The 19,571-nt window shown below is 41.3% G+C and overlaps 1 protein-coding gene across 1 annotated transcript in view; it reads right to left on the bottom strand.

Moving 5' to 3' along the window:
* Positions 1 to 340: 340 nt before the first annotated feature.
* brsk2a (BR serine/threonine kinase 2a) overlaps positions 341 to 19,571 on the bottom strand; it is a 216,293-nt gene continuing 197,062 nt past the window's right edge. The window contains exons 13-19 of the mRNA XM_053642392.1: positions 16,600 to 16,660; positions 13,619 to 13,826; positions 13,279 to 13,327; positions 10,818 to 10,941; positions 9,482 to 9,662; positions 7,372 to 7,461; positions 341 to 548 (exon numbers count right to left, since the gene is read on the bottom strand). Coding sequence (XP_053498367.1) covers positions 349 to 548; positions 7,372 to 7,461; positions 9,482 to 9,662; positions 10,818 to 10,941; positions 13,279 to 13,327; positions 13,619 to 13,826; positions 16,600 to 16,660 — 913 coding nt within the window. The 3' untranslated portion in view covers positions 341 to 348. The remainder of the gene's footprint in view (positions 549 to 7,371; positions 7,462 to 9,481; positions 9,663 to 10,817; positions 10,942 to 13,278; positions 13,328 to 13,618; positions 13,827 to 16,599; positions 16,661 to 19,571) is intronic.

Raw genomic sequence — 19,571 nt, 5'->3', positions numbered from 1 at the left:
CGTCAAAGAACGTGGGTGGAGCAGGGGAGCGGGGTGTTAATAGCTTTTCTGGATAATTCCTGGTAGTAAAAACAAGTCATCACACAAGTGAGGAAAGTGGACACAAAAGAAAAGTCACGAAAAAACAAACGAAAGCCTGTCACAAACGATGGCAATGGAGACAGGTCTAGGGAAATGGCATGGGTTGGGAGGGGGGTCGGGGGAAGAGTGCGTCTAGATGTGCTCATCTTTACATGTTCATCTTTATACAGTCATTCCATTATACAAAAGTCTATTGGACAAGATTATTTGCATCACTGCTGACAGTACGCGAGTCAGTGAGTATGACTGTATTATTTCTACAGGTCTCTAGGGCTGCTCCTGCGTCCCAACAGAGGCCAGCATCCTGGCATTGTCCCTGACATTTCCTGCCAGGCTTTTAGAGTCACTAGGCTCGGGATCGTGCCGCGGGTGTCTGTTGGGCGTGCCAGGTGGATGGAGCACCTGGCTGTTCTTCTCGTCTGAAAAAAGTTGTTTAATTACGTCAAAGAAGTTACTCAATGGGCTGCCTAGGTACACAGACGGGAAGAGAAAAAGAAAAGAGAGAGAGAGAGAGAACAAACAAACAAATGAATAATGGGCTTCACACAAGGAGAAGTGGCCAGAGAAAGATGAAAAAGATGAGGAAAAGAAGAGAGAGGGGCAAGATGAATGAGCATACGAGGACTCAGAGGTGTTTTGCCGCCAAATGACGGCACTTTTCTGTTCTAAGTCTAATGGAGAGATAAGGTCATTTAAAACTAGATATACAGAATATGGGTTGCACTTCAGACATTTAATAACTAGTGGCTGATGGATTCTTTTTGTGCAGTAGAACTAAGAAGCATAAAATGGCAGGTTTTTGATGTAAAACAGAACAAAACCAAGATAAATCATGTCAGATCTATTTCCACCTTTCATGTGATGCAACAGCCAACAGAATTCAAGTGAAAAACTATCTTTTAGGGTGGGAAAAAAAAAAACCCTTACAATTACCCCTTCACTAATACTGTGTTATTTGTTAAATCAGTTTTGCTTATAATAGAGCATACTCAGTCCTTGCAAAAATGCTCCAGATCTATCCATCAAATTGTCAGGGCATCTCCAGTGCACAGCCCTCCCAGTGTTCCATGATACATCTAATGTTTCAGAAATTCTTCTGTACTTCTCTCCTGATTAATACCCTTTGACAATGACATCCTTATCCGTACATGCTTTGTAAGCACTTTGCTGACCAAGGCTTCAGCTGTAGGATGAAACCAAGATGATGTCAAGAATATCCTAAGAAACATCTGAGTTTCATTTTGTGTAAATCAGAATCCCTTCATTGATGACAGGAGTATGAGAATTACTTTTCGAACATGAGTGATTGGTTCATTCTGAGCGCAGTCACATTCCCCATTATAAAAGGGGGTGCACACTTGTGTAACCAGGTTACGTTTTTTTTTTTCTTTTTCTTTTTGTCCCCCCTTGACAAGGGGGGGGGGGTATAAACTTTTATATTCACTGTATATAACAGATCCTTTTATCGGCTACAGGAAGCCACCATGCAGTTTTCTTCCCACTGTCACATACCCAGGTTGCTACCACTGTCTCACCCTGTCTGGCAATCGTCTCATTATAAATGGCAGCTCATCAGTTAAAGAGAAATCCCAGCAAAACTAAATTGCTGTTTGATCCTGCTCTCTACTTTGAAACCTTCCTGATTGCTCCTTTTGACAATACATGGAACTTTGGTATAGTACTGGATGTGCTGTCACTCTAAGTACATGCAAGCCTTACTCAGTCACAGAAGATTCCTCTCTAATATATCAGGAAAATAGGACATTTTGTTTTTCTCTAAGTGTGTGCTTATTTATTCCCTTGACTGCTGCAGTTCGCTCCTGGGTGGTTATCAGGTATATGTCATTAGGTCCTTGCAACTAACCCAAAACATGCAGCAATATGACTTGTCTTCGGGCTTCCTTAGTTCACCCATTTCACTTCACTGGTTTCCAATCTACAGTCCTAACTGCTAACTACCAGTCTGCAGTGCTAACTGCTAACTTCCAGTCTGTGGTCTTAACTGCTAACTCTCAGTCTGCAGTGCTAACTGCTAACTATCAGTCTGCAGTCCTAACTGCTAACTCCCAGTCTGCGGTCTTAACTGCTAACTCCCAGTCTGCAGTGCTAACTGCTAACTCCCAGTCTGCAGTGCTAACTGCTAACTCTCAGTCTGAGGTCTTAACTGCTAACTCCCAGTCTGCGGTCTTAACTGCTAACTCCCTGTTTGTAGTGCTAACTGCTAACTATCAGTCTGCGGTCTTAACTGCTAACTCCCTGTCTGTAGTGCTAACTGCTAACTATCAGTCTGCGGTCTTAACTGCTAACTCCCTGTCTGTAGTGCTAACTGCTAACTATCAGTCTGCGGTCTTAACTGCTAACTCCCAGTCTGTAGTCCTAACTGCTAACTCCCAGTTCCACCAAACACAGACATTCACACAACAGACATTATGTTTGATTATGCATTTATACCAGTTATCGCCTAATATGGTTATATGAAAATAACAGATTTGCTCTCAGAGTCCAACCACACAGCATGGACATCAGTAACTAAATATTTGGGAAGATTTTAGGGAAAATTTGTTTATATCACCAAATAGTGAGCACGTTTGCACACAAATCATCTGCAAACGTTTTCGCGGTACTGCAGCCATCTTACGTTCGAATTTATCAGTGAGTGACAAGTGGGAGGTGCACTTTCAGAAGGATTGTAATGAATCATTGGGGTGAAACCAAAGGAGGGTGCATTGCTGTGGAAGATACTGTGAATTTACAGAGCTCAGTGAGGTGAAAGTTACAAGTGGACTGATCTTTGGGCCCACACATACTTTGACTTTGCGATTTAACACTTTGAGACATGCTGTTATTGGAAAATAATCAACAAATATAACTAGAGTACATAGTTTTCACCGGCCAACGTGCCCGGGAATGATAAAGTTTATCGGACAAAATGGAAAATATCCAATCATCTCATGTTTATTTTTGCACTGTAATTTTTTGGACTATGCATAAGTATGCGATTGAGGGGGTGGGGGCGTGGTCGAGTGTTAGCTGAGGATGGAGAGGAAGTGGATCGAATTGACAGGTAACATGTGATTCTGCCTTGTGTTGGATTAGCCTGAGAGAGACGACCAGCACAAAGACACGTGTGTGTGTGTGTGTGTGTGTGTGTATGTTGAATGATTTGAATAATGCGAGCAAATCATAGTACAGGTTACAGGAGAAGCATGTTTTAAAAAATATTAGCGCAGACAAAGACCTCATTCAGGTGTGCAAATGTGAACGTATTTTGTCAAATGTATGTCTGCTTCGTGTTAAATATTTTAACCGGACATCGTGTCCGTCAGTTTTCGATTTTTTTGGACATTTAAAATTTTTAATGGCCAAAACCCAGTATTTACCGGCTAACGGAAACTCTGGTAGAGTAAGTCCGAGTGATAGTGATACCGCATCAAGAGTTGCTTAAGCAATATGATGATAAAATATATATGAAGCAGAAATGAGCAATTTGAGTGATATCCTATCGAGTGGATACTGTATTTAAAAATAATCAGAATTTTAAAAATACTTATTTATCCCTATGCTCAGTTGGTATAGTATAGTTTGTAGCATCCAACAAAAAACTACTTTGTGTAGTTGAGCATCGGCGTAGTGCTCCCCTGAGCTCTCCTGAGCACATGCCATTCATCAGTGCATTGTGGGAGTGAGCCTGTATTCTGCCTCACACAAACTCACTCACTCACTCACTCACTCACTCACTCACTCACTCACACTCTCTGAGTCGCTCGATACGGAGTGAGAGGCAGGTAGCAGTGGCGGTGATGGCTGTATGAAAGTGTGTTTGACAGAAAGAAAGAGGGAAGCAGCAAAAGAGGACAAATGGTGAATAACAAGAAGAGAAAGAGAGACAGGGAGAGAGAGTGAGAGAAATACAGAGAAGAGTGATGGAATGCAGTGAGCTGAGATGTTGAAGCTCTCTAGCCTGGTGTCCCCCCCATTCCTGATATCAGAACAGAACACCTGAGACACGTTTTTATTTTTCCCCCGACTGCACATTCAGAACTCAACTGTAAAACCAATGGAACTTGTGCACATAGTTCTACTTCAAAAACGACTAAAAGTCACTGCATCATCAGGTCATATCATCTTAACAACGGACCAACACTAATAAGATGATGTTGGATAGGATAGTTCCTTTCATCACTCATTTTATTACGGAACGTTAAGCGGACGCAACAAGTTTACTGATGAACAGGTTGTTATTGACGAAGCGGAGCTGTTAAACGACAACAAATAACTAAATAAAAATGACTGTAAATTTGATGATTATGAAAATAATACTGCAAGGATTTTACAAACAGAACGTTTAGCCATAAAACTAAACAAAATGAAAGGTAAATATTTATTCAGGTTAAGAAATACAACCGCACAATGCTGCTCTTAACAGCACAAATATTATGCTTGTGATTATGCTGTCACATGACGTGTAGAGGCGCCAACACTGCTAACAAGAAAATCCAGAATTTGAACAGAAATTAACGTTGCTTATGTCGGTTGGTGAGACAGGAAATTTGTTTGGGTGTGTGCCAAGCAACATGAAGAAAACAGTGAGGAAAAATTCTATTGAGATCACTGTTATAAGGTTTTCTGAAAGTATTTATTTATTTATTTTATCCAGCACCTATCACCCACGTGAAAAACTAATTGTCCCCCTTAAACTTAAAATCTGGTTGTGCCACCTTTAGCAGTAATAACTGCAACCAAACGCTTCTGTGGGCTGTGGCTCAGGTGGTAGAGCGGGTTGTCCACTAATCGTAGGGTTGCCGGTTCGATTCCCGGCCCACGTGACTCCACATACCGAAGTGTCCTTGGGCAAGACACTGAACCCCAAGTTGCTGCTGATGGCAAGTTAACGCCTTGCATGGCAGCTCTGCTACCATTGGTGTGTGAGTGTGTGTGTGAATGGGTGAATGAGACACAGTGTAAAGCGCTTTGGATAAAAGTGCTATATAAGTGCACAATTTACCATCCTGAAAACTAGAGATCTCTCTTTTACTTACTTATAGGACTAGTGCAGTGCTTTGGATCATTGTCTTGCTGCATGATCCAGTTACGCTTGAAGACCAGACATTCTCCTTTAGGATTTTCTGGTAGAGAGGAGAATTCATGTTTTTCTCAATTATTGCAAGTTGCCCAGGCTCTGAAGCAGCAAAGCATCCCCACACCATCACACTGCCACCACCATGCTTGACCATAGATATGATGTTCTTTTGGTGGAATTCTGTGTTTGGTTTACGCCAGATGTAACGGGAGCCCTGTCTTCCAAACAGTTCCACTTTCAATTCATCAATCCACAGTACATTCTCCCAAAAGTTTTGAGGATCATCAAGGTGTGTTTTGGCAAAAGGCCGAGCCTTAATGTTCTTCTGGGTTAGCAGTGGTTTTCACCTTACCACCCTTCCATGGATGCCATTTTTGCCCAGTGTCTTTCTGATAGTGGAGTCATGAACAGTGACCTTTATTGATGCAAGAGAGGCCTGTAGGTCCTTTGATGTTGTCCTTGGCTCTTTTGTGACTTCCTGGATGAGTAGTTGTGCTCTTGGAGGAATTTTGGAAGGTCAGCCACTTCTGGGAAGGTTCACTAAGTGTTGATGTGATTGAACAGGGTTTGCAGTAATCAGGCCCGGTTGCGTCTAGTCCAGCTGAACCCCATTATGAATGCAGTTTCATAGATTTGGGGAATTAGTAATTATGGGGGATAATACTTTTTCACAGCACTGTACCAGTACTAAGGTATCGCGATAGTAAAGCTTCATAATACTGCCAATGCCACTGTATTTTTTAAACAGTAGTATCATCAATACGGTAGTACCATAAGTAATGCTCATTTGAACACTTATGTCTGCATAAACATTGCAAACGTGGTCCTTTCGAGTGGCACGAAATGCTGTGTAGAGTTCACACTTTATATGGTATTGCTTATTTATTAACGTGGAGTTAATAAATTTCCATTTCCAATGTTTCATTACTCTAGGGAAAAACAGATGATTATGATTCACATTAGTTGCTTGCCATTTCTATGAATGTTCTTGAGTTTTTCCAATAGCCAGTTATTTATTCTCATTAATAAAGTATTCAGAGCAAAATCGGGTTTGTATATTTTCATTTTTATCTATGTATTTCTGTAAATTTGGTTCATTTTGTAGATTCGAATGATGAATTAACACAGTACTGAGCGGTAATATTTGGTATTGTAATACTTCAGCTGTTATAGTATCGCAAGATATGTTTACGGTATCATGACAACACTAGTTGGCACCTCTGGATGTGTGTCAGCATTTATAACCAATCAGCAACAACCTATTCATCGGATACCTAAGTACCATTAGGTCTTTTTGGTGCCAGTCTTGAGCAGGTACTGAAGCTGGACCTTTGGTACTAAACCAGTGGCCAAAAGGAAAAGCAGAATTCTCTGGTTTTCTCATGCCACATGTTTGTGCAGTCGGTAAAGACCCTTAATTAATGAGACACTGAAACCCCTCGTGTAGCATCTGCAATCACATTAGTGGTTTTACTAGTTTGATGTGGACAAGGATTGATCTCTGAGGCATGAATCCACTGTTGACTTTTGAATTTAGTTTGACCAGTTCCAGTATCTGAATAACAAAATTCACATTGATTAAAAGCACAAGTTTAAAGCAGATCTTGTAATGCATCAGTGGAGCAAGCTAAAGTAATGGCAAATTTAATTTCAGATGCTGTTGTAGAACTAGTTTTGTCTCAGTAGGGGGAGCTGTCATCAAGCAGATGTACAGTAGAGGACACAGGCTTGCAGCAGACGGTGTATGAGTCAGAAGGAAAGACATGCATAGAGGAAGGACAAAGGTGCTTCTCTTTCTTTCCCCCTTTTTTTTTTCCATTTGAACCTTTGCTCTTAAAATAGAATCAGTGGCAGCTCTTTGAAACACAATATGTCTTCCATTAAACGATGCGATTGTTTCTTTACTACAGTGTTTATAATAATCTTGATGCATGAAGGTTTAGTGATCGAGATAATAAACGGGAAGATCCCAGTGGGATTGTATAAGGGTTTATGAGCAGAGTATACCCCATAAAAAGCTTTCCACCGCCCGTGTAATTGTATTCCCGAGCTCTCTGTGTACATCCACAGTCTGATTAATGCATGTGTTGAGCGAGTGGGTGTGGGGTAAGTGCTATGGGGCGGTGCGTAGTGAGAGGGGAGCATGCATGTGGTGGATGCTGAAGGAGGGTTTTGGGAAAGGGCCATATGGGGGATGGAGCTTCACTCACCAGCCAGCTGCTGGACTCCCGGCTGGTCGTGTGTGCTTAACAGCTGCGTCTGGATCGTCTCCACCACCCGCTTAAAGCGCCGACTCGGACCTGGAACCACATATCGGGTTTAGTGCACATCAACCTGCAAGACATTACGATCTTCGAGTACTTGACTACGTAGCCCTTAAATCTGAATTCGAACAGCTGTCTATAGAACCTCTCGAAGCCAATAAAATATAATGATATAATGGTTAAAATGACATAGAACACTCAGACATTAGCATGTAAAATAATGTGTTTCTATGAGAACAATCTGACTAATGGTGCTTCCTTTGTTTTTGTTCTGCCTCTAATTGCCTGTGAGTGCAACAGAAACGGGATGTCATTGGCAGCAGTGATAATTAGAGTGTGGAGCTTATATTAGCACAGTGACTGCTCGAACGCACTGCGGTGGAAAGGAGGCAGCCTGGTGGAGAGTAACTAGGACATCTCTGTCGTTTTGTTTCTGGATCTATCTGACAAGGTGCACGTGCTTGCTCAGGGAACCAGCGCTCGTTTGAGAGATAAACGGTTACAAAATCAGACGTGGAAGTTTCTCAGTACGTGTGGCATACCATGGAAGATTTTTTGAAGTTCTACCTGTAAGTCTGAGAATTTTTTTTTCTTTCAAATTGTGTAACGAGGAACAGGGGTTGCATGTACGTGGGGGTTAGACAGACCACGAAGAGACACAACAACAAGGAAAAACAAAACAATAAACACAAATTGCACAAAGTAAAGAAAGGGAGGGGGGGAACAGGAGACTGTGTACAACAATTTGAGGTAAGGGAGCATCAAGATATGACACAATTTCACCAAGAGTTGCACATCCATCACTAAATAAAAAATATATATACTCACCATCCACTTTATTAGCAACACCTGTACCAGCCAGAGGAAAATGGCCTGATTGGTTCAAGCTGCCAGGAAGGATATAGTAACTCATATAATCACTCTTTACAACCGTGGTGAGCAGAAAAGCATCTCAGCATGCACAAAACATCAAACCTTGAGGTGGATGGGCTACAACAGCAGAAAACCACATCAGGTTCCACTCACGTCAGCCAAGAACAGGCATCTGAGGCAGTCATAGGCATAGACTCACCCAAACTGGGCAGTTGAAGATTAGAAGAAAAAAAAAATACTGGTCTTTTTCCAGTCTACAACTGTTGCAGCCCATCCATCTCAACGTGAAGAGTGATTATTTGAGTTACTATAGACTTCCTATCAGCTCAGACCAGTCTGGTCATTCTCCTCTTACCTCTCTCATCAACAAGGTGCTTCAGCCTGCAGACCCTCCGCTCACGGGATGTTTTTTGTTTTTCACACCACACTGTGCAAACTCTGTCATAAGAGACTGTTGTGTGTGAAATTCCCAGCTTCTGAAATACTCAAACCAGCCCATCTGGCACCATCTGGTCACTGAGATCAAAAAAGCTTCTTCATTCTGATGTATGATGTGAACTGAAGCTCTTGACCTGTATCTGCATGATTTGATGCACTGTGCTGCTGCCACATGATTGGCTGATTAGATAACTGCATGAATGTGCAGGTGTACAGGTGTTCCTAATAAAGTGGATGGCTCACTTATTTCCAACAAAAATCCCCGTACGGATCACATCTTATTTCAATAGTGGCTATAATGAATAAAGATGTAATAGCGCCATCTCCAAGCCCATAACGTGTTGGTTTCAGACCAGGGACCAAAATGATTTGTTGGTTGAGAACCAGCTCTTTTATTGTGGTAAGAGGGAAGAATAATCTGAGATTGGGCACCAGCACAGGCACCTTGACAGTAGAAAAGCCGCTGAGAGAGGAATAAGGTGTAGCTCCTCCAGTTTGACCTCCTGTAGTGAAATCATGTCAAACACAGTAGGCTATGAATGACCTGTACTTTAGAAAAGTGCCACTTCCTTTTTTTTTTTTTTTTTTTTTTTTTTTTTTGAGTTTAAAAAGCCCCAGGCAGTCTGAAAGAGGGCGTTTAGGAAGGGCAGCCCTGTAGAGGGGAGAAAGTGGAGGGTGCCCTAAAAGCCACTGTTGTGTAGAAAATGATGACTTGTGATAATAAGGCTAGTGAGAGCAGGGTTACCTGAGAGCAGGGTAAAGGTGACGGAGTAGATACCGTTCTCCTTGGTGGCCATGCTGCTCTCTGTGTAAGTGATGTCCACCTGGAACTTCACAGGCTTCTGGAAGACAGTGGGACCTGCTGTAGACTTGTACTCTGCCCGAAAACTCGTCTGGGAGATCACACTGTGACTGAGACTAGGGATCTGAAGAGGGAGGAGAGACGAGAGAAGAAGAGTAGGGTGACGATGAGAGCGAATGAAACGAGAAGAAACCAATAAAAAGAAGTAGAGAGAAGAAAGAAGTGGTGAGCGGATAGCAGAGGGGAGGAGAGGAGAAGGGAAAAGAAATGGAGAAGACAGAAGATGAGGAAAGAAATAATAGAATGAAAACGCGATGAGAAAAGATAAAGAGTGAGGAAAGGACAGGAGATGAGAGCACAAAAGAGGTGAAGAGAAACGAAAAGTACGGTGAAGAGATGAGAGTAAATGAGAAATGAAGTGAGGAAAGGACAGGAGATGAGAAGGAGGAGAAGTGAGCAGCAGAGGAGAAGAAGTAGGAGAGAAAAGAAAGCGAGGAAATGAGGTGTGAGGAAAAGAAAAGAAGACGGGAGAACGGAAATGAGAGGAATGGAGGACAGAATAGGGCACGGTATGAGAGCAGAGGAAAGAAATGAGAAGAGAAAAGGAGAGATGACAAGAAAGGAAAAATGAGGAGGAAAAAAAAAACAAGAGAGAAGAGATGAGATGAGGAGAAGGGAATAGAATAGAACAGAAAAGAAAGTTGAGAAAAGAGGAGAAGGTGAAAGTGAAGAAGGAATGGAAAAAGGAGGGCAGGAGAAAGTTCACGACATCTTCGCTGAACATCGTCCTTTATAAATACAAGCAGCGAATCTGTTTTGAAGCCGATGCCTACATGCAAGAAATTGCATCGGTCTGTACATCCTCCTTCCTCCTGAAAAAAACCGTCTCCATCGGAAGATGAAGAAAAAACAGCGGGCCATTGAAATGTTTTCTTTCACAAGTTAATGACCACGTCTTAGTAGCAGCATGTAAACCATGCCTTCACGGACTCTGCCACCTCCACACACCGAACAAGTCTTTCACTGGAACAGCATCTATATGCTAATGATCACTGCTCTCGCTTCATTTTCTATTGGCCTACAATGAAAGTCTCGCTTCGGGGGAATATAAAAGTGCTGTAGCCTAGCATTTTACCAAATCATGATATAAATCAGCTAAACTCAGCTAAATGTGCAAACACAGTCTATCAACATGCTTATAGAGGCATACAGCGATGCTTCCATACATTCACAGAGCTGACTCAAACAGGAAGTTAAGAATGTCGATGGGGTTGCGTACCGACAGAAAGGCTTGCACTATGTCTGCCTTAATGGAGCTCAGAGGCTTGTCCCTGATCACCACGAAGATCTGCTCCTCCTTCTCCAGGTTGATAAAGTTACCAAACCAGGACTTTTTGGCAAGTCTGTGAGTAGAGAAAAAAAATACACAATCATAAATCTATAGGAAAGGCTTTCAAGGTCTGGAAGTTGGTATCGGGTATCTGTCCGATACCGGGTTTATTTACTCGTACTCGTTAAATTTAAAAAAAAAAAAAAGCTCTGATCCCAAGAACCGATAGCAGGTGATATGACGTATGGGGAGTGTACATTGTTGTGCTAATGAGCAGAAAATGACACATTTCATGATTAATGATATCAATCAAAGCAAAGCAGACTGTAAACTGTGCTCTGTTAAAATATCAAGAAGAGGAACTGCAGCATCTTCCGACAATAGACTTGACCTGCTAAAACACCTTAAATGTGAAACTCACTGAAAAGAAACACTGAGTGAAAAGAACAGGTCTTAGCCAGTACGCTATTCGTGATGATCAGCTGCTATCAGTCATTGGCAACGAGGATTACCAATTCAATAAAAACAAAACATATACTTTACTTACAGCTGTACAGTTTCTGAAATGGAAAAGAAACCCCACACTTCACCGCAACCCTACTCCATCCAAGGTAGCTAATGTAGCTCATGCACTTCATGAAAAATCAACTAGCTTGTGGAAGATAAAAATGACTAGCTAAAAAATAAAAGAAGTCTACTAGCCTGAGTGCATGAACACACGTGCACTTTTTACGTCCACTCTGTAAACCGTCACAATATAAATAAGCTAAATAAAATGTTCTGTGATGTCCCTGATTAATTAATACTAAGCAGGTTACTCGTTTCAGTATCAGTATCAGTGTGTGTAACGCTCCAAAAACGTACCAAAACATATGTACTCATACTCATACACAGTCCGGAGAAGGAAAAAAGGTATTGATGTTTTCCTACTTTGGATCCAAGCTGCTCTACACATCTATAAAAAAAATCTTTAAACATTACATAGTAATAATTTTCCAACATTACTCATTTTTACAGTTACAGTAGTGTTAGCCTGTAAAGAAAAGGGGGTGGGGGTGGGGGGGTCAGATTTTATGAGACAGACAGAGAAGAACAAAAGAGACAGGGAGGACGCAGTCCTAGTCAGCTTGTAGAGTGAAGGGAGAATCTATTACAGAAGACAAAAGGAAGAGGGAAAAAAAAAAACCATAAAAGAAGTGTGCAGTCCTGCCAGAGATGAGGCATTTTTCAGAAAGAAAAAACTTCTGGCTGTTGCCTTGTGTGTGGCATGTGTAGTAAGAAGAGCCGTAGTGGGAGGCAAACCTGATAAAGCTTCCAACAAAGAAGAAAGCAAGAGAGAAGGAAGGAAGGAGAGAGAGGAGGGCTGAAAGGCTTGGTTGCAACAGACATTGCTCACAATCAATTTTTAACCACGTTTAGAAAAATGCTTTGAAGCTGTGAGAATCACGCTGAAGTACAGAGGCTTTTTTTTTTTTTGTATCTAACGTGGAATAAGGGAAACATTTCCTCTTTTACCACAGACATTACTGAAGCCATACTTTTGCTGTCACAATATTTAGCGCTGATGTAGCTTTGATAGATCAGTAACAGGGGTGGCCAAGCTAAGCCCTCGCTTTCTTTCAAGATAAAAATACATTTCAAAAATAAAGAAATAAATAAATAAAGCTCAACTTTTTGGCACCCATATTGTCTTATTTGTTGTTAGCAAATCATTAATAAAGTCCCCATGAAATCAAAGTGGTCGTTTTGTGGCTTTTACTACAGCATGAATATGTTAGTCTTAAGGTTATCTATATTCGGTGTAAACTCTAGAGACTGTCGTGTGTGAAAGTTCCAGGAGATCAGCGGTTTCTGAAACACTCTGCGTGGCTGTGGCTCAGGTGGTAGAGCGGGTTGTCCACTAATTGTAGGGTTGGCGGTTCGATTCCTGGCCCACGTGACTCTACATGCTGAAGCGTCCTTGGGAAAGACACTGAATGGCAAGCGCCTTGCATGGCAGCTCTGCTACCATTGGTGTATATATGCGTGCGTGTGTGTGTGTGTGTGTGTGTGTGTGTGAATGAGAAACTGTAAACCGCTAAGGTTAAAAAAGCGCTATATAAGTGCAGACCATTACGACTCAAACCAGCTGTTCTGGTACCAACCACCATACCACAGTTAAAGTCACTGAGATCACGTGTTTTGTCCATTCTGATGATTGATGTGAACATTAACTGACTCTCTTGACCTGTATCTGCATGATTATTTTTATTTTTGATTTTGGCTGATTAGATAACTCCATGAATGTGCAGTTGTTCCTAATAAAGTGTACGGTGAGTGTATGCTTGTGCGGTGAAATATGATAAGGCAGGAAGAATATGAGTTTACACGTGAATATGTGCGTGTGTGCATGAGTATATGCGAGACTCACTCCGGGGAAGACTCTGGTGTGAGGGTGGACATCTCATCTTGGGTAGGAACTGTTCAGAAAAACAAAATAATGTCTTGCATTTACAATCCAACCATCCGGTTCCCCTTAAAAACCCAGTTTACGGTTTCCGTTATTCATCTATAAGCATCCAAAGCCACTCAGTCCTAAGAATTTAAGGAGTTAATGAAGATATGGCACTGTATGGCTGGTTAAATGTTATGTCCATCAACAGTATGTCTTTATTTAGTAATAAAATGTAGCAACTATAGTATAACACACTGTTTTACTTTGTTTTACTAAGCAGGTGAAAGCGACTGTTCTAGTCTTGGAGTCATAGTACCTTGTAGTTTCCTGCGATGGAAGCGTGGAGAGCCCAGGAAGCTGTTCTTGATGGAGTTGAGACGTGTCCTCCAGGGCATGCCTCCAATGGAGGGGCTGGGAGGCGGTGTGGGGGTCGGCGTTCCAGCAGGGCTCTCCTTCGGTGTGTGAACAGGTGTTCCTTTGGGAGTGGGCAGAGGGCTGCCTCTGGGGGAGGGGTGAGGGGTCACCTGGATGATGGGGATAGATTTGGTGCTAAGGTCAGAACCAGGTATGGGACGGAAGTGGTGTAGCCGGATAGGGGCTAAGGGTATGATGGGAGTCAAGGGCACTGAAAGCTGTGGGGGAATAGTACGGGGTGCCCGGCCTACCATGGGACTGCTGGGGGTATGTGACAGTTGAAGCTGGCATGGAGTAGAGGGCTCCGAGTGAGCAGTTGAAATAGACTGGGTATCATTCTCTGGTAAGGGGTTAGACCTTGTGGCATGTAAGGACTTATCAGAGACTCTGCGCTTAGCAGGTAGGGTCTGGGTTTTTGGGCACATCAGGAGTGGCCCATACACTGAGTTCGGGGAAAGGGAATTTAATGTTGGTGTGTGAGCCTCCACATGGGGCTGATCAGGGGAGTCAGGAGGACAGGTTTGAGGCGAGAAGGAAAATTCAACCGCCTGAGGAGGTACACAGAACTTTCTAAGGGGCTACGGGATAAGCATGCACCAGTGCATTGCAGAAGCCACATATCGACACAGGGATGGCAGGAGAACATTTAACAGCCACACAGCAACGCAAGAACAGGTCAAACACGGATACAGACACGGGCAGATAAATGAGGTCAGAAAACATCGAGCCAAGGTAATGCAGAAGGAAAAGAAAAAGAACAGAACATGCAGTTAGCCAATAGCGGAAAAGACAGAAACGTCAGCAAGCCATTCATGGAGTACAAGAAGAGACATTTTTCAAAAGGAAAGGATAAAAGAAGGAGCTGGTTGCCATGATGAAAGTGGGAAGCTGTGGCTCAGGCAAAAATGAAGCAGCGATTGCACACAGTGAAATGTGTTCTTTCATGAACCTGTATCATTTTGTAGAGTTCAGTGCAGAAGTTTGTATACCCTTACTTTGAAATGATGACTCCATCCAAGACATTTAATGTCAGTTAGATATTATGGATGTTCCTTCATTATCACAAGGGTCAAAATATGTATATTAAGATAATAGTGAAGCAATAAAAATAATCCTGAATATGATATAATGATTTGGATTTCCCTGTTATTTTTTTCCTCCACTCTTTGGCTGTATTTTTGTCCTGTTTCTTCCAATTCTTTTTCACTTTGATACCTTCTTATACCCATCTCTCTACAGGTTGGCCTGTTTCTGCTTTCCTGATCCCATTGTCTCTAAACTTGACTTCTCACAGCCCACCTGTGAGTTTCAGCTTAATGAAAGTTTCCATAACTTTTAAAAAAGTAAACCTGCGTTGTTTTAAATAATTAGACACTTTAATGATGCATATCCAAACAAAGTAACTACAGCATCTCAACAGGGATGAAAACTTTTCAAACTTTATGTAATATTCAGTCCATGTCTCAATGGTTGCAAAAATATGTCCTGGAGATATATATGTATGTATGTATGTGTATATATATATTACATTTTTCATTTAATTACAGCCAAACACTTAAGGAGATGCAAACTTCTGAACAGTATATAATGTATTCACAAGAACCAGTGTAAGATTTAGGAGCTGGAAATATTCCAGACCTGCCCAGCTATAAAGCTGATTTATTTTATAGGTGGCTTTTGATTCGAGTCATTTAATGTGTGACGTACTGATCGGACTCATAAGTGTCCCATCGAAGCCATAGCTACTGACTAAGTGAAAAGTGAGAGAAAAGTTATGACATCTAATATATGGTTTCTTGATTCCTTAAAACAATCTTTTTGCCTGTGAAGACAGAAGAAGCAGAGCTTTTAGAGAGGATTTTAGGAATCAATTTCTTTTAAATCAGCCGTGGGTTTAGTGTCATGCAGAGCTTTAAGCTTTAGGCAAAGGTAGCTGTATCTGTGAGTGCTGTGAAACAAGTCAGCCAGAAAAGTTTAGCCACAAGCTCCTCCTTTATTCACAGAAGAAGCTGGATTTTTTTTACACGGCTTTCCCTGAGCTGGATTTCCGCTAGGCTCAGAACAGAACAGGGATAAAGGAGGATCTCCACGGATCTCCAAGAACTCATAGGAACAAGTGGATTGAACTGGCGTTTAATATGGAAGACGATTCCTCACTCAGCATGAAGTACCGTGCAGCAAATTGTTAATTTGCTAGACAAAAGAACCTTAAAACAATTTTGATCTCTTTCATTTATGTTGAGTCATATATACAGGGTCCTCCACTAATATTGGCACCCTTGGTAAATATGAGCAAAGAAGGCTGTGAAAAATTGTCTTTGTTGTTTAACCTTTTGATCTTTTGTTTAAAAAAAAAAATCACAAAAATACTCTGCTCTCATGGATATCAAACAATTGCAAACACAACATAGGTTTATCAAAAAAAAAAACTTCATTAAATATATAGAGTACTGTGCAAAAGTCATGCAAAAAAACAAACAAACAAAAACGTGGGGGACACAAACTTTTGCTCTCAACTATAATTAGCCTATAGGTTGTAACAAACCCTTTAGAGGGCATTTTCAGGTCTAGCTGAAAGCAAATGAAGTCTCTCAGATGAATTTCGAAACATCTTTACTTTAAGGTACTACAACAAAACATTTTAAATGACCTGGATGACTGAAGACAATCAGTGGTTTAAACTTCCACGAATCGTCTGTTTAAGTCCCAACTAACTACTGCTCAGAGCGGAGTGAATCCTGTGTGTGTGTGTGTGTGTGTGTGTGTGTGTGTGTGTGTGTGTGTGTGTGTGTGTATGTGAGTACATGTGATTGTGTAGGACATCAGCAATGAGAGCAAGAGATCAGGCACAGCAGGCTGACAAAGAAAAAGAAGGACACTCACCCTGGGGCTGCTGAGAGGACTGGTGGAGAGACCCGAGGATGCTCCGCTGATAGAGCGTGACCTGCACACACACACACACACACACACACACACACACACACACACAGAGTTATTTTAGAGACATACTGCAGCAGGTGAGACAGGAAAGGCTCTAGGTGTATCAGTAGTGAGATTACTTCTAAGATCTAGGCTTGGTTTGAGGAAACACCTACAAGACACATATACAGTAAGGAATGCTAAATGATGCTAGGTAAGGAATAAAACATGCTAAGATGTGCTGTTATAGGAAGATAATCAAAGAGCAGGTGGGGGTTTTTTTTTAGCCATTTAAAGTTACATTTATTGTTGTGGAAAGAAGTTAGATCCTGGTATCTTTTACGGTCTAGCAGCTATAAACAGTCATTCCCTTACCAGCCTCACGTTATTCTCTTAAGATAATTAGACAAAAAAATGCAGTTTTACCTCTAACTGCAACAAAGCGCACCTGCCAAATAAACGTGTCCTAACAGAAAACCTTTTGTTTTTAGCCTGTTTATATGGAGTGTGATTATGTATTAAAAGGAACCACTGTCTGAGCCGTGCTGTGACAGAAAATAATTCAACACCTTTTGACCAGTCAGAATGGAAAACACCACTGTGGTATAAACAGAGAATAATCTACATCACCGTCGTCAATAATGAATTCCCTCAAGTTGCTCTCTCCGAAAGCTGAGAGGTGCAGGCATACGCCGCTGAACTTAGCATAACATAGTAATGTTTTGAACTTTCCAGTTTTTTCGCTCACGCTGAGCCGAGCCTGTTGTTCCTCTGCGGTGACAGATGTCCACACAGACACCAGCGCACGTTTCAATCACCTCCACGCAGGAGCAAATGAATTATCACAGTCACCAATCTGTCTTCATCAGCCAAGATGGTTGTCAGTGTAGACAGAGCCCAGCTGTTCCCCTTCTTTCATGTCGCTTTTTCTCTCTCACCTCCTTTTTCGCTCTGTCCTTTTGTTATCTCCCTGTCGCTCGTCCTCGCCTGCCCACTCACTCTGTCTATTCCTTTATTACCCTTTATTTCCCATCATGCTTATATCCTCTCTCTATCTCTATCGCACTCTCTCCATCTTTCTCCTCTTGGTAGGTCCCTTTCAGAAGCTCCCCGAAGTATTCGAGCCAGCAGCAAGAGCCAAGCCCTCACAAACCCCTTTGTCTTTCTGTTTCTCCTTCCTGTTCATTCAGCCTTCAGGGACACCATGCTCAGTGCCGAGGGTGTGAGAGGGATAAACAGAAAATACATGAAATGTGCAGAGAGCGCTGAATTCCAGCATAGTGTTTGCTCATGGTCTAGGAGTGTGTGAGTATACTGAGCCTGGAGCATTATCCTGAAACATTATGTAGGAGTTAGAGAGAGGACACAGAGTGCATTTTTTATTTACACTAGATACTAGAACAAAACAGGTGGCTGTAAACTACAGCACTGGAATTAAGAGGCTCTATCTGACAATCGAGTGATTATAGGATAATGAGCCAAAAGGTTCTCAATACAGCATATATACATATACATATATATATATATATATATATATATATATATATATATATATATATATATATATATATATATATATAGTTCTATTACAGTAGACTAGCTACACTATTCTATACAGTATAATGCTATACAGTATTCTTCAAAATGAAGAATTTCTCTTTTCCACTGGCAAGGCACATCAACAGTGATGGACACAACATTAAAGACATCTCGGTTTTGCATTGATAGTTCTTACGGGAGCGATGAATGAGGAAGCTTATAGAAAAAGAGCTCATCTACGCTTGCTTAGAACCCAAGGAATAAATGTCATATTTTGACAGAAGTTATTATATTATGAACCATTTCGAACATCACCTCCTACAGCCTCAAAAACACTCTTCTGAAGGATTTTAGGGGGTCCAAATGTCTGAGAAAATGTTTCTCTTATGCATTATTTTCTCATTTAATACAATATTTTTCATCGCAAATGATATTATCAGCAACACCGTGCATGAAACATAAGACTCTTGGAAATATTTATATGAATTCCAGACTTTTAGTGTTAGGTATGTCCTTCTTTTGCTTTAGTGGAAGTCCGTGTTTGAGTCTGCATCAGACTCCACAGGTTTGTGCAAAACCTGACGATGCATGTTAGATCAAATCCACCTGACCTCCATCTGACCTTGTGTACAAAGGAGTTAACATGGTCAAGGCCTATTAGGTCAAAAGCACCTGGACACCTGACCATCACGCCCATGTGGTTCTTCCCCAAACTGTTGCCATAAATTTGAAAGCACACAATTCTATAGAATGTCTTTTTATGCTGTAGAATTACAATTTTCCTTCACTGAAACCGAGCGGCCAAAACCTGTAAAGCGAGCTCCATGAAGACATGATTTGCAAGGGATGGAGTGAAGAACTCTTGTGGTCTGCACAGAGCCCTGACGTCAACCCCACCGAACACACAACCTGGCTACAGTTATCTGAAATATTACATAGGAAAGTGAATCACAGTTATATAGTTTTGAGAGTTCTAATGCGAATGATTTTACTAGAAGAAGCATAAATAATTCTCCTGTTGTCGAAAAGGAAATTTCGTATGACTGTTTTATGAAGGGTGCCAATAATTCTAGAGTGCACAGTATGTCCTCTACCTTAAGAGTAGTTTGAGTTTCTAACCAGAATACTGCTAATTTAATTTAATTCAAAAATGTTCCATATAAAAGACCACTGTAATATTCAAAGCAATTACGTTTGCAGCAATTTACAGCCAAATGTAAATATAATCATTCAAAATATCACTTTTAGACATTCACAGCACTGATGTTACATAAACATGCCAACTCCTAATAAATCCTTGATAATGTGTGCTAGGTGCTAGCCATATGAAACATGCGATGATTAACACACTGCATTTCAGCACATTTAAAAGTTCCACTATACTAGCGATATGATGA

This window comes from Ictalurus furcatus, chromosome 14 (genome assembly GCF_023375685.1).
Source record: "Ictalurus furcatus strain D&B chromosome 14, Billie_1.0, whole genome shotgun sequence".
Lineage (NCBI taxonomy): Eukaryota > Metazoa > Chordata > Actinopteri > Siluriformes > Ictaluridae > Ictalurus > Ictalurus furcatus.
Note: the sequence above shows the minus strand (reverse complement) of the source record. Positions and strands in the feature narration are given on the sequence as shown.